This window comes from Pyricularia pennisetigena, chromosome 2 (genome assembly GCF_004337985.1).
Source record: "Pyricularia pennisetigena strain Br36 chromosome 2, whole genome shotgun sequence".
In the NCBI taxonomy this organism is placed as follows: Eukaryota; Fungi; Ascomycota; class Sordariomycetes; order Magnaporthales; family Pyriculariaceae; genus Pyricularia; species Pyricularia pennisetigena.
The window spans coordinates 3,238,474-3,252,641 of NC_043741.1; the positions used below are offsets into that span (position 1 = coordinate 3,238,474).

Sequence of the window (14,168 nt, forward strand, 5' to 3'; positions counted from 1 at the left end):
ACCGTATTCCCAGAGACGTGATCTCGTTCCAAGAGCAAATATTCGTCTTGTTGTTAGCTGACATGTAAAGTTTTACTATGCTGGCCGTGCTATGTAAAAAGGCGGCATAATGTCTCTGAACCATTAACAACAATCACTGTGCATTAAGCCGGTTGACTGTCTCGGTTGTCCGCTCGTGAGTACGTACCTATCCACGGGGATACAATAAGGGGACATTAGATTTATGTTCATTCGCTCTATTAATACTCCTTATTCTACGGGAATTTCATTTTCACAAGCACCCAGCCTGGGCTGAAATAAGATACCTAACCCCCACCGATCCGCCCAGAAGCCTTAACAATCATCAACGCCATAATATATGCAACCGGTAGGCAGCCGCCAAACTTGGGTCAATATGTACCCCATTCAAGACACTGCTTGGGGTGCACAGAGACCGAGAGAGGCCTTATATACTCTGCTACCGTAACTGGAAATAGAGATCAAAGAAAACCCATTATAAGCGTACATAAACATCAAGACACTCTATACGCCATTCCCTCTTGCCCAAGAGACTCCTAAGCCATTCCATGCCAAGACCGGTCCACTCAGCACGCTCCTTTGCAATATGTTCTGCGGTTGCTGTCGCCACGGCTTCAGCCGTGGTGTTTACGACGTGAGCTGCCACCGAAATAGCAGCCTTGATCTCATCGCTCAAGTCGCCAGTGCCTGGTTCGACTGGAGATGTGCGCGACTGGAACCAGTTGGCAGAGAGGTCGAAGAAGCATCGGTCGCTCCAATTGCAGGACGTCAGGAAGAGGATCAAGAGCAAGAAAGAGCAGTAAAAGCACGGCCTGTTGAGAAAGTAGGTGCAGATAAAGAAGAGGAGTATAAATGCTGGCGAGGCATTTGTGGGTATAAATAGGAGCGGGAGCCAGCTGTACGGCAAAAGTATGACTTGTCAGATTCGTAGCCTCGTCGAAACGTCAAATGCAAGCGGGGTTGTTCATACCTGCGCAGGCAGAACATGGCCACGGAACAGAACGACTTTCTTGTCGCTCTGAATGTCTTGATGAACGCTGCGTATTGTGCGGGCGGTGCGTATCAAGGCCTCATGGATCCGGCGGCCGTGGGCCGTGGGCTAAGTGACGGTTGGTCGCGTGCGTCTGGAAGTCCCCCCGAGATTGGACGTGATGCGCGGTTTGCGGGATGAACTCGAGGCTTGCGGGCAGAGTTCCGTAAGGATTCGCGACTGCAATACCAAGCAGATAGGGCTTGTGGCGCGCGAACAAAGTTATTTGCTGATGACGACTGGTCGCCTTGCAGTTAAGTTGGGCCTTCCTGCGTCAACTCTCCCTCCATCATATCTGCATTTGAAATTGGGCCGGGATGCTTTCTACAAAGATCTTGATTATGTAACCACCCCAAAACGTACTGAGTCGCCTTATGGAACAGTTCACATCTCAACTTCGCACTGTTACAACTTTGGTGTTGCCATTTTGCACTCTGCAAAGCGGTCAGTGTCTCACAGTATGCGCTCCCATCTCCCGTTCGAGAAGGAGCCATTGGTGCAACGGCAAGACTGCTTGACTGCTCCCAAATACCCCACCTTAGTTCCCCACTTCAAGTCGATTCTAGCCACTGGCTGTGCTCCACGAGTCGGACTTTCTCAGGTTGCTGCACGTCCGCCCAACACAACCGCTCCGTCAAAATTGTTAGCTCCAAGGCAGCGGTTACGACGTTATCCGATCCCAACCCACAAACGCTCGGAGCTTGTTTGTTTTTCTTCTTCTACATCCAGAGACCAATTCGAGCTGCTTTGGCACGAACTGCGAACAATCTTGTGCGGCTCAGTTCGGAGCAATTGCTCTCTGCTGCGGTGCAGTTTCACTTTGCGCGTCTTTGTGTTGTGTTATCTTTGCGCGAGTTGTTTGATTCGTTCATATCTTTTTTTTCTATCTCACCCGCCGCCTCACTTTTTTGAGGCTGTCTCAGATTTTCCTAGAGCTTGCCTCGCCACATCCTATCAATTTTTCCGCCACTCCATTGACCTTACTCGACGCGCCACGAACTGCATCTCGAACAAGATCTTTTGTCCAACTACAACTGCCTGCTTGGCTCGACAACACTCGTGTTTCGTATTTCCTTTTTCAAAGGAAACTATTACGAGTGCCAGCCGAGATGGAGGGGCCTGGAGCGAACAACTTCGAGTCGCTCCTGGCGCAGCTGCGCCGGACCTCGAACCAAGAGTCCCAGCCTGTCGAGCAAAACCATGATCCGGCTCAGGACTTGATTGCGCAGTTTAGCAACTACCATCATTCGCACCAGCCGTATCATGGAGCTCAGCAATCTTACGGACCCCCTCAGTTCCCAGAAATGCCCTTCAATGCTGCTGCTGCTGCTCCTGGAATCATGGAGTCGCACATTCCGGCAGCTCCATCTCCGCCTGTAAGCGGCTTCCCAAACACGCAGTTCCCGCCAGGTCTCTATGGCGGTCACAACAACAACAACAACAACGCCGAGCGACACTCAATGTACGGCGGTCAGCAGTCCTATCAACATGGCAGGGACGACAATGCCGAACGCCAGGGCAGCCTCTTGAGTCTGCTCAATTTTAGTGGTTCAACTCAGAGCCAGGAGAACAACCAGTCTCACCACAACCACAACCATGTCCCTCAAGAAGAAGCCCCGCGCGACATGATACATGCTCCGGCACCTGCACCCTCGGACCCGACTGGTCTTCTCGCCGCCCTTATGAGGGGTGCCGAGAAAGAGCATCATGAGTCACCAACTCAACCTGCTCCGGCGCCGCAGTCTTGGAACTCGACCGCTCAGTCCGCCGAATCTCAACAGTACCTTCTCAACCTGCTCAATCGTCCGAAGCCCAGTCAAAATGAGGCGACATATACGGCCGAGCAGACAGAGATACAAAAAGATTCGCCGCAATCGCGGACCATGGAAGGGCCCGGCGAATTTAATTCTTCCGAGGCAGCACACTCGACGGGCACCAAGGCAAACATGTTCACCTATTCCAACCCCTTTGAGGAGCTGGCCGCATCATCGCCACTGAAACGATCAGTCAAGGAATCGTCGTCGCCTCACATCACTAATGGTCCTCCCGGTACTGCGCAGACGGCTTCTGTGCCAATTCAAATTCTTAAGAAGCCAGCCGGTCCACCAGCAGCTGTCGACAAGCGCAGCCCTGTATCGACCCCGGAACATTCGCGTCGCAAGGTTAACGATGTGGCAGAGGCTGGCGTAGCCAGTCCAGCTCCCATTGTTATCACAGTATCCCCCAAACCAGAGAACGGAAGGGAAACTGTTGCCCACGCGATCAATGATCTGGCTGGCAAAGCCGACAGCGAGGCCCAGCTTGCTCTTGAACGTGCGGAACACGAGAAGGCCCAGGCTGAGATCGCCCAGGACCTTGACGAGATGCATCAGGCCAAGAGCGAGCGCGAGTTTGAGGAATCGGCCCACGCAGCTGCCCAAGCCATTAAGAAAGAGCTCGAGAAGGAGGGTAACAACTCTGTCCTCGAGGAAACTCTCCCTGATGATGTGGCGCAGGCTGTCAAGGACATTGTCGAAGAGGCAGCTCACGCTCCGGTCGCGGACAGCTGGGAGAGTGCTGCGGCAGACGAGATTGTTGTGATCGAGGAAGAAGATCAGCACCCGCCGGTCAAGGTGTACAACTTTCCTATGAAACCTTGGATCTCCATATCTGTACAGGATATAGAGGAGGACTCGCGTCCAGTTTTTAGGGAAGAGGCCATTCTTGACATTGCTCGACTGAAGAAGGAATTCGATCAAGTCGATCGCAACCTCGTGGCAGCGACCGAGAGTTACATGGCGTATGGCATGTCCAAAGCCGGCGGCCTTCGTGTCATTCGCCAGATGGACGGTAACGATGCCAAGATGTTCACCGATACCAAGGATCGGATCTTCAATCTGTCGATATCCTCTACTCCTAGCGACCAGCCCGGCAGCATCCACAAAGAGGCCATTATCGGCACTGGAATCAGCGGTACTGTCTACTGGGTCCAGGTCAAGGACGGCGAGAAAGACCACCTGGAAGATGCGCACCCGGAGCAGTACGGATTTGCTCTTCCGCCCATTAGCTCGCAGGAGGGCGATGCTCCGGGAGGCGTGCTTAAGACTCGCGCTAGGATGTCTACTAATCACCCGGAGTACTTTGCCGTCGGCCGGGGCAAGTCGATCAACATAATCTGGCCTGGTCTGATCATGAAGAACGGCATCTTCAAGTCGGGTCACGACAGGGTCGTGGATACTGAGAGACTCGCCAAGGAGTGTTCTCTCAAGATCAACACCGGAAAAGCAGGCAAGGACTTCACGTTCAGCCAGGACGATTCTACCATTGTCTCCCTGGACAAGTCAGGCCGGGTCAAGTTCTGGGATGTTCGGGATTTGACGGCTGCGAAGGAGGGTAGCGACCATCGTCTTCCGGCCAGGACTTCTCTCGAAATCAAGGAGCCTTTGATGACGCTTACTACCACGCCTGAAGGCGAGAAGGCCTGGCCCACATCTGTCTTGCTCCTGGATAAGCTCCGGCCATACCAGAAGCGTGGAGCTTTGCGGTACATGATCGTAGGAATGAAGCAGAACCACACGCTTCAGCTCTGGGACCTTGCCCTCGGCAAGCCTGTCCAAGAGTTCAACCTGCCGCACAGCAAAGAGTCGGACGCGGTCTGCAGCGTCATGTATCACCCTCCGACCGGAATGATCGTTGTCGGCCACCCTACGCGTAACTCGGTCTACTTCCTCCATCTATCGGCGCCGAAGTATACCATGAAGACGATTTCACAAGTCGAATACATTCAAAAGCTAACAGCACAGGACTCGTCCATTCCTCCCCCAGAGTCTACAGCAGTTGTTAGTGGACTCCGTGAGTACTCGTTTGGCAATCGTGGAGTGCTGCGCAGTCTGGATATCCTGCCAAATCCAAGCCTGGCCAGCGCCGACGATGATCCAGCTCTGTTTGAGCTCTACGGTATGCACTCCAAGGGCGTTACATGCGTCTTTGTGAAGCAGGGAGAGCTCGGTTGGACCCGGGACAACAAGGTTATCGCGCCTGTCGACGCTGTGGAAGGTGGCTTGGTCAAGATTGAGAAGTTGAAGGCACCTGCGCCCCCTGCAGTTGCTGAAGCGCCACACGCAAGCACTGGCGAAGACTCGCATTCAGTCACAGTCAAAACTATCGTGTCTCGAAACAACGCGAAGGAATTGCTTCCATCAGGTTCGACAACTCAAGAAGACACCCCGTCACGCAAGGCAACAGACTTTACACCAGCCAAATCAAAGTCTGAGTCGAGAGATGAGGATTCAGTTGCTCAGTCCACCCCGGCGACCGAGAAGTCTGAAAAGCGAGGTAGAAAGAAGAAGACTGCTGCTGCTGCTGCTGCCGCCGCGGCGGCTGCGGAGCAAGGTCTTTCCAATGGCGGATCTGCTTCTCCTCGGGTTACCCCGACTTCAAAGCCTAACAACGGCGAGTCCAAGAACCAGTCCGCAGCTGCTCAGTTATCTATCAGCCAGGAAGCACTTGATGCGCGTATCGCCACAATGGAGAGTCGTCTCAAGGATCACATCGTCCAGGAGTTACAGGCAGCACATTCTGCTATGGGCAAGAAGCTAGACAACTCCTTCGGCAAGCGCGAGGCCGAGTTTGACACCAAGTTCAACGTGCTGCTGGACATGGTTTCCAAGGTTCTGAACGATAACACCCAGGAAGTCCTCAGTCATATTGTTCACAAGCAGTTTAAGAACAGCCTGATCCCTGCTCTTCGTGATGACGTCGCCAAGTCGATCTCGGAGCAGGTCACTACCAAGGTTCTCAGCCAGGTCACCAAAACCATCCAGGGCGAAGTGCAGAAATCGCTGCCGACGGCTGTGTCAACTGCAATGAAACAACAAGACACAATCCGAGCTATCGGAGACGCCGTGACTCGTTCGGTTAGTCGCAGCGTGGAGAACGTGGTCGCGCAGACTATCAGTACTCACGTTGCACCCGGAATCGCATCACTTGGATCTCAGCTTGTTAAAGCCGGCGAGCAAATCAGCCGACTCGAGCAGGCACAACGCGCGGATGCTGCTAAAATAGATGAATTGATCAACATGACAACCCGCCTGACAGAGACTATTGCCTCTATGGCTGCTGCCCAGGGCCAGTTCCAGTCTGAAATCCTCAAGCTCCAGAAGTCCGCGATACCGCAATCACAGCCAAGCTTCCATCAGCAGGCTCCCCAGGCACCTGTCCACCAACATCATCCGTCTTCTGGAAACCAGCATCCCGGCCAGCACCTAACTTCGCAGCAGCCGCAGTATGGCTCTCCACAGCAGCGCCACTACGCCTCGCCACCCAAGGCTCAGCATTTACCCATGCAGCCTAGCCATGCTCACTCTCACGTTGGCAGCATGGTGTCAGCGCCGTCATACCACAGCCCTGCATCCGCTGCTCACCAGGCAATGAGTCCGTCCCAGACCCACATGCGCTCGTCTCAGGCTGCGGCTTCTGCATCTGGATCTCAAATCGGATCGTCTCAGCTTGTACCTCATCAGGCACAGACCCCTGATATCGACCGTCTCGCCTCTGAGCTTGACGAAATGATGAGCAGTGGCAATCACGATGGTGCCATGATGCGTTGGCTCCAATGTGGCCCGAACGACATGGAGCTTTTTGACCGCGTGCTCAAGAACTACGATCCGGACTTCCTGCGCAAGCTACCTCCTCTGGTTTTGCTCTCTGTTGGTGCTACTATCACCCAGAGCCTTGACGGTTCTAGCCTGCAGGAGAAGCTGTCGTGGATTGAGATGGTTGTTTATGTGTTCCACTCGATGCTTGGCAACTTGGTTAGTACAGACTTCCCTAGGCATGAGGTCGCTCTCGGTCATATTATTAACACCGTCTACCTTTTACAGGAGCCCGATATTCGCCAAATCACTCCCAAAATCCTCACGCTCATCAAGACTCGCATAGAGACCGTCTTCATGCGCATCAGCAACACTCAGGCAGGCGATCCATCACTGAAGAACCTTGCCCAGATGATCCAGGTCATCAACCGGATGCTCAGCAGCGTCCAGCCTCGTGGCCCCTATTGAAACCCATGCAGTAGCTGCTCCATAGCCCAGACACAAGCAGTTCAATGTGGGCACAACTCGTTCGACATTTTGGCCAATTCCGGTCAGTAGGCCGTTGGTCATTGACACGGTCATAATGTACATCATTTCTGGTTTTTGCGGCCTTGTTCCCGAGTCATCACCATGTCCCTTGGACAGGCACCAAAAACAACAATAGTCATTTTCTTTTAGTAATAATTCATCGAAGACGCTGGCCCTCGTGGGCGGACCAATCCAAAAGAAGTGCGGGGGAAAGAAAAGCAAACATGTGGACGGCTTTTGCTGGGCAGGGTGACGAGTTGGCTTTTCAGGATTGATAGTCAGTTACATGCTTCCGGGCGATGCTGCGATCTTGTTTGTGTTGCTCCATTTTGGTTTTGGTATTTTGCTTCCTGGAATTGTTTTGGCAGAGTCCTCTGGGCCCCGGGCAGTTTTGTTTTGGCATTTATTTCATTCACCAATCTTTGGGATTTTGAGATCCGAGACCTTGAAGGCCGGGGAGATTCATCATCTGATTGATAGGTTTCGGATAGGATGGAGGAGCGTGGCTTCTTTATACCCTTCGATGATACTTGTTTCGTATTTTTTTTTTCTTTTTTAACTTTATTTTGGAGTTTTGCGTTATGCTTTCGCGTTAGTTGCACAAATATTATGCTGAGATTATGTTACCAAGTGGTCTATGTACTGTATGACTTGACTGCACAAACAGGCAACTATCTTCTTGAGAAAGACGCATTTCTTCGTTTGAAGCTTCATGTCAAATCCTCGTCACCCTGTATTAGATGCTTTTTGATTGTTTTACCAGGTACATTACCAGCTGCTTATTGCTAGACTAGAATACATCGTCGTGTATAATTTCGGCGGCACCCGTGCTTCCAATCATACCATCTTCCCAATCGAAGCTTTCCTTCGTAATGCTCTACCTGACTGAAAACCCTCTCCCCTTCTTCCGGTCTCTGGATGACTTTGGCCCCCAGTGCATTCGGCTTCGGGAGCCCCAAAGAGAGATTTTGCGGTCGAGACGATGGAAGCCAGCACGCCTCTGAACCGAGACGCAGCTTCTCCAGCCGCGTGCAGCTTTAGCGAGCTGAGAGCGCAGACAACCACAGACAGTATCCACGTACAACAGGCCGCCAGGAGTGGCATGGTCGCCGCGACTGCACGACCCAGGGTTTCGGAGACGTTTGCCGTCGGGACGTGCTCGCTTGCAGGTCGACAGAGCTCCTCGTCATTACGAGCCTCCCGTCGCTGCTGCTGCTGCTGCTGCTGCAACACCTGCATCATCTCGGCGCGCATGGCGGCCAGCTCTGCCCTGATGGCCGACATCTCCGAGGCACAACCCTGCATCTCCTGCCGCATCGCCGCATCCTCCTCTCGAGCAGCGCCGCTGGGCGCCACGACAGGCGAGCCGTGTCGACTCCTCCTGCACCCTCCGCCGCCGCCGTCCTGGATCGACCGCGTGTGGCGTCTTGGAAACGGCGCCTGCCGCTGCTGTTTTCGTCTGCTCGCGTCGGGCGCGCTGCCCAGGCTCATCGGGCTGTACAAGCCCACCGACGGCGGCCGCGACCGGAGGCTGTGGTCTGCACCGCCGCCGACCCGCGGCGGCATCGACATGATGGCGCACCGCAGCTCCCCGCCCCCGAGGCTGTCGGCGCTGATGGTGCTGGCGTCGGTCGCTATTGTCGTGGCCGTGGCCAGGGGCGGAGGCACCCGGTCGTGCATTGCCGGCGGCACCGTGGCGTACTGGGGCGTCGACGACGCGAGCGTGTCCGCTCCTGCTGCTGACGATTCTGACGCTGCCGCGAAAGAGCCCATGGCTGATGGCGTCGGCGGGGTGGCGTTGTCGGGCGTCGTCGTCTGGGCTGCCGCCTGCTCTCGCCGCGTTTGGTAGGAGCCGGAGCTGAGTGCGGCGAGGGACAAGGGCACGGGATGGTAGAGCGGAAGCTGGGGGAATGGAAACGCCGTCGGGCTCGCGGTGCCGGTCGGGGGCAAGGTGGCGCTGTCGGGCGGGGACGGCGGCGCGTACGGGTGGTGGGCGCTGTTGCGGGCCGTCGAGATGGTCAGGTGCGTCGAGGTCGAGGACGGCGTCGATGGGGTCGTCAGGCTGTGCGGGGAGCTCCTCCGGCGTTGGGATATCGTCGACGCCGTCACCGATTTCAGCCTGGGCCTCCCCGGCGGGTCCGAGGGATGGTCGAGCTGCGGTGAGGACGGACCGGCGATGGCTGCTTCTGTCTCGGTTCCGGATTCTGGTCCGGGATCTGATGTGAAATTTGAACCTGCCCCCTCGCGGATCCGGCATGCCTCCTTGCCCATCATCTCGGTCCACTCGTAGATGACTCCGGCCTCGTGCCCACCCCTGTGAGGCTCCGGGGACGCGTCTGTGCAGAGACAGGCGCGGGCCAGGTGCAGAAGCACGTTGTAGTCAACCTGGTCCGGCATCTCGTGGGCCATCTCGGCGAGCAGCCGCCGGATGGTGTTGTTGTCGGCTTGGCGTAACGGGTGGCTGCACCGTGTTGGACTTGTCGTGGGTTCTCCCTCTTGGACTGTGTCCGAGGGTGCCGTATTTCTTGTCTCTGCTGAGAGGATGCCGGCACAGCGCCATCCGTTTTGATGATGGGAGCTGCGCTGCAACCCGAGGACTCTCTCTGGGTTCCATATAGTCGTCATGCTGAGTGCCTATGATCCATACAGTGCTCACGATGGTCGCGAGCTGAGGGATATCAGTGGTTTTGGCTTGTGTGTGTACTGTTGTTCGATTCCCCAAAAGAAGGAGTGCATTCCTTGGCTACTAACAGAGCCGTATAATATCTCAAAGCATAAATACATGGTACCCTTAAGAGGGGATCAAGTCTCTTAAAGACCATGGAATCAAATGTCCAACGTAGCTATCTAACCAGGCAGACACAACCATCACCACAACATGTCATCTCCAAGCCCCACGTAGACCCTCCACGCATGACGAACACTAGACCATAACCGGTGACCAGCCGCGGGCGATCCTGTAGACGCAACCCAGGCTCCCACAAAAGGTTAGTATGGCGTCAGACCGATCCTCCTTGTGTGGCTCCGCTTGCACATGCTGTTCAACGAGGGTTTTCGTCAATAAGAAAATCCTCTCGGGCGGCTCTGTGGAGGCACAGATGATTATGCGGGCTCTCGTTGGCTGCTCCCAGGGGGGTTTGCCGGGCCCATGTGGTGATGGGCGATGATGACCTACAGCGAACAGCCATCGGTGCAAAATCAGGCGAGAAGCCCTGGCCATCGAGTATTGCGCGCCGGACCGAAGTCTTCCAGCTGGCCGGGGTTTGTTTCATTATTCACCCCCAGGGACAGCTGAGGTCACAAAAGCAGAGGGTATTGCCTTAACTAGTTGATGGCCTAGATGGTGCATCATAGTTGGGTGGTGCCGATATCTGCTTGGTCGACTACGCGCCCGGCGACTTGGTTTCACCGTGGAAAAGCCCATTGGAGAGTTCCCTGACATGAAAAGTCAGCACCCAAAGGTTCCCCCGAGGTGTCACGATGACGCCGAATTCTCGATATGGTCGGGCCAATCGAATGCCAAGAAGAACAAAAGTCGCCCCGGCGGTTACAGATCTTGGCTGTATGTAATTGGCTGCAGGAAGCGCCGGGAATTTGTGCTTCGAGTTGTAGGAGGTAAGACTGATAAACACCCTGTAACTACGTCCATGCTCCAACGTCCAATAGCCATGTGACTAGCCCACCCCGTGCACTTACTTTGACCTGTCCAACTACGCATGGAATATGATTTAGATGCATTCCTCCAGGAATCTGTTCCTTGGCTTCTGGGTGAAGCTCGGGCCTAGGAAAACAAATCTTGTCCACACACAACAACTAGGTAGACTCGGCTTGCCGCTCAACGATCGCCTTCTGCGCTTCCTGAAACACGTAGCTGATGTCATTCTTCAATGCTTTTGGTTTATTAACGCCCACATCCCACCATCTAAAGTTATTGAATGCATTGTACAGGGTATACCAGTACCGGCGCACCGCGGGAACCAGAGTCCAAATAACCGAGTGAGATAAGAACAAACAAAGCCGTAATATCTGGCATGCAATAATCACTTCCAGAGCTTGCCGAGTGAGACTGCGACACACGCAAACTTGTCAGTATAAAAACTATAAAAACCATCATAGTGCAGCCAAATCAGCCGCCTCTGCAGGCCTTTCGTGGTAGTGGACTCACCCTCTTTGTCGTCGTGCTTGTTCAGAATCTTGGCCGTAGCAAGCTCGAAATCCTCCTGTGTGACATGCACCCTCCTCTCGCGCAGGGCGTACATGCCCGCCTCTGTGCAAACACCCTTGAGCTCGGCTCCTGAGCAGCCATTCATCTTCTCCGCGATCTTGGTGAGGTTGATACCTCGCGTCAGGTTCATCTTGCGACTGTGAATGCGAAGAATGTCGGCACGAGCCTCCACGCTTGGCGGGGGGAACTCGATCTTGCGGTCGATACGACCAGGTCGCAGGAGTGCAGGGTCCAGGATGTCGAGTCGGTTCGTCGCCATGATGACCTTGATGTTCTTGGTGGGCTCGAATCCATCCAGCTGGTTGAGCAACTCCAACATGGTACGCTGCACCTCTGAGTCGCCACCGCTAGTGCCCTCGACACGAGATGATCCGATGGAATCGATTTCGTCCATAAAGATGATGGAAGGCGCATGCTCCCGCGCCATGACGAAGAGCTCGCGCACCATTCGGCTACCCTCACCAATGTACTTTTGCACCAACTCACTGCCAGACACACGGATGAACTTGCAGTCGGTGTGATGCGCGACCGCTCTTGCCAGCAGCGTCTTTCCCGTACCGGGCGGGCCGTAGAGCAGGACGCCCTTGGGCTGTGCGATACCCAGACTCTCAAAAAGTTCTGGGTGCTTCAATCCCAGCTCGATGACTTCCTTGATTTCCTTGATTTGCTGATCGAGACCACCGATCATGTCGTATGTGCTGTCGGGAACCTTCTCGACCATCATGAGAGAGACGAGTGGGTCGACGGAAGATGGCAGCATCTTTTCGAGCTTGTAGCTGTCCGACAGGAGGGTTACACGCTTGCCCACTGTGAGCTTTGTGATGTCTACGCTATCGGCGATATCGACGACTGTTGGAGGGTCAGTAGGCGTCATAACGCATATATCTCGTACGTAGGTAATAATTCTCGCGCAGCAGGAGCAGAAGGGGGGGTCCCACATACCGTATTTGCCCTCCGGGTGTACCTTGACCAAGACCTTTTTTGTGCCCATCACCTTGACAACTTCGCCGACGTAGGAACCAGGCTGTTGAAGCAAGCCCAACTCCTCCCGCAGTAGTCGTACCCTTGAGTTGTAGTCATTTCTCTGAGCCTCGAGTCTTCGGAGTACAGCCTGACCCTTGAGGATCTCAAGCTTCATCGCCTCTATCTTGTTGTGGTAGTAATTGTCGAGCGCCATCTTGGCTGTTTGGACTCGTCGTCCACGGCGGAGGTTGTGGCGGGTCGTTTGTTAGGTGAGGTGAGGGACCGGTTCGTTCTTTCGAATTTAGTTTCGCCGTAATCGTCTCAGTGAACAGAATCGTATGTGATTCGAGGCAAGAGAGCTCGATGCAAATCAACTTGGTTGAGTTCGTGATGATGGCTGGGTGTTTGACCTGGATGGAATACACTTTCGGATCGTTATCGTTGGTGATGTTCACCATGTTTCCACATCGGAGCTGAGCTGCTGCCCTGCGCAGGTGGGTCAGTCAGTGCGTCAGGCAAGAGCGCCCACGCGTCCAGCCAGCTTGCTCGAACAGTTGCGATCACGTGCCGGTATAGGTACCTTACCTACTACCTACCCTGTCGTACTCCCTAGATCATAATACCCTTGCCTGTTGATGTCTTCGTCTCGACTTCAATTATCCATCTCATTCAGAGAGATAAAAGCATACAGTGCTGTCACATGATTCCTCTTCATGCCTTGGCGTTTTGCATTTACTCTGATCAATCGCAAATGCATACAAGAACATCCGGAACCTTTTCATTCGTAAAATTCATCTGCCTTGTCATCTAATCGTTGAGATATCTACCCGTGGGATCACATAACACTAAACGAGATACAACTTTTGCTACCTACTCCGTACTCCGTATCTCACCCAACTAACAATACGATCCGGCAAGTAACTATGTATGTGCCTCACCATTATATTTGTAATCACTTAATTTCCTTGGAGAGCCTACAAGGCACTCGGCTGCGGTACTGCACAACCATCCACATCATCATCACATTCCTACCTACCACACCCTAGTCTAGTATTCTGCTCGATAGCTGCCCAACACGGGTATGACACGGATATGCATGCTTGCACATCATCACTCTGGCGAGCTCGGCAGACGCATGACTTGGGATGCCTGGCCGTAATGAGGCTGCAAGCCAAGATCAAGCCGTCACCCTGGTGGATTCTTTTTTTTTTTTTTTTTTTAATCCTGCACTCCAAAACAACTGTAATTCTCTGTTTGGCAAGCCTCGCGCCAAGTTCAGCCCAACCAACAACTGCACTATATAGAGCTAGGAACATAATGAACAAGCTAGCCCAGCGTCTCACTCGTCAAAAATAGCGCTAAGATATGACAGACTGTGATATTTGGGGTGGTGTTCTATCATGATAATGGGTTAAAATGGATAGTCAACTTGGGAATTCAACGCAAGCGGGGACCGTGGGGTTTTCGTTCAGGTGAACAGCTTGCTCCACCCCATCCGCATGCAACAGATCGGACGCATCGCGATCAGGAGGCAGGAAGTTTGATGTGGATGCTGTGATAGTGCCATTCCCGTGATCAGTTAGTTATTTGTGATTTTAAAGCTGTATCATATAAAATCCTATCAGTTTTCGATCAACATACAACATCTCAACCAAAAAGACCTTCCGTCATCTCCCATCTGAAATCGCGCGGGGTTCTTCCCACCTTCTCGTTGAACCGCCGCAAGATCTCGTGGAGGCCCATAGCGAGCAAGCGGTCTCCTTCGTCTTGGTAAATCTTGCTTGTGTTCGACAAGCCAATCGCTTTGTTGTTCTACAAAAACTCGACTCAA

At 53.7% G+C, this 14,168-nt stretch overlaps 4 protein-coding genes across 4 annotated transcripts; 1 reads left to right on the plus strand and 3 right to left on the minus strand.

Annotated features, from left to right (window-relative positions):
- Window positions 1-493: 493 nt before the first annotated feature.
- PpBr36_00889 (uncharacterized protein) lies at window positions 494-1,005 on the minus strand (the record flags this gene model as incomplete). The annotated part of the gene is made up of 2 exons (XM_029888078.1): window positions 494-914; window positions 989-1,005. 2 exons carry the CDS (start codon window positions 1,003-1,005, stop codon window positions 494-496), a joined length of 438 nt encoding a protein of 145 aa, XP_029751894.1.
- A 1,152-nt stretch (window positions 1,006-2,157) lies between these two features.
- Window positions 2,158-7,089, plus strand: PpBr36_00890 (uncharacterized protein; the record flags this gene model as incomplete). The annotated part of the gene is made up of 2 exons (XM_029888079.1): window positions 2,158-6,840; window positions 6,910-7,089. The coding sequence occupies 2 exons, from the start codon at window positions 2,158-2,160 to the stop codon at window positions 7,087-7,089; spliced, it is 4,863 nt and encodes a 1,620-aa protein (XP_029750844.1).
- An 897-nt stretch (window positions 7,090-7,986) lies between these two features.
- Window positions 7,987-9,774, minus strand: PpBr36_00891 (uncharacterized protein; the record flags this gene model as incomplete). Its single annotated transcript, XM_029888080.1, has 1 exon — window positions 7,987-9,774. The coding sequence occupies one exon, from the start codon at window positions 9,772-9,774 to the stop codon at window positions 7,987-7,989; it is 1,788 nt and encodes a 595-aa protein (XP_029750843.1).
- Window positions 9,775-11,189: 1,415 nt separating this feature from the next.
- On the minus strand, window positions 11,190-12,551 carry PpBr36_00892 (uncharacterized protein; the record flags this gene model as incomplete). Its single annotated transcript, XM_029888081.1, has 3 exons — window positions 11,190-11,215; window positions 11,315-12,223; window positions 12,317-12,551. The coding sequence occupies 3 exons, from the start codon at window positions 12,549-12,551 to the stop codon at window positions 11,190-11,192; spliced, it is 1,170 nt and encodes a 389-aa protein (XP_029750846.1).
- Between the last annotated feature and the right edge of the window lie 1,617 nt (window positions 12,552-14,168).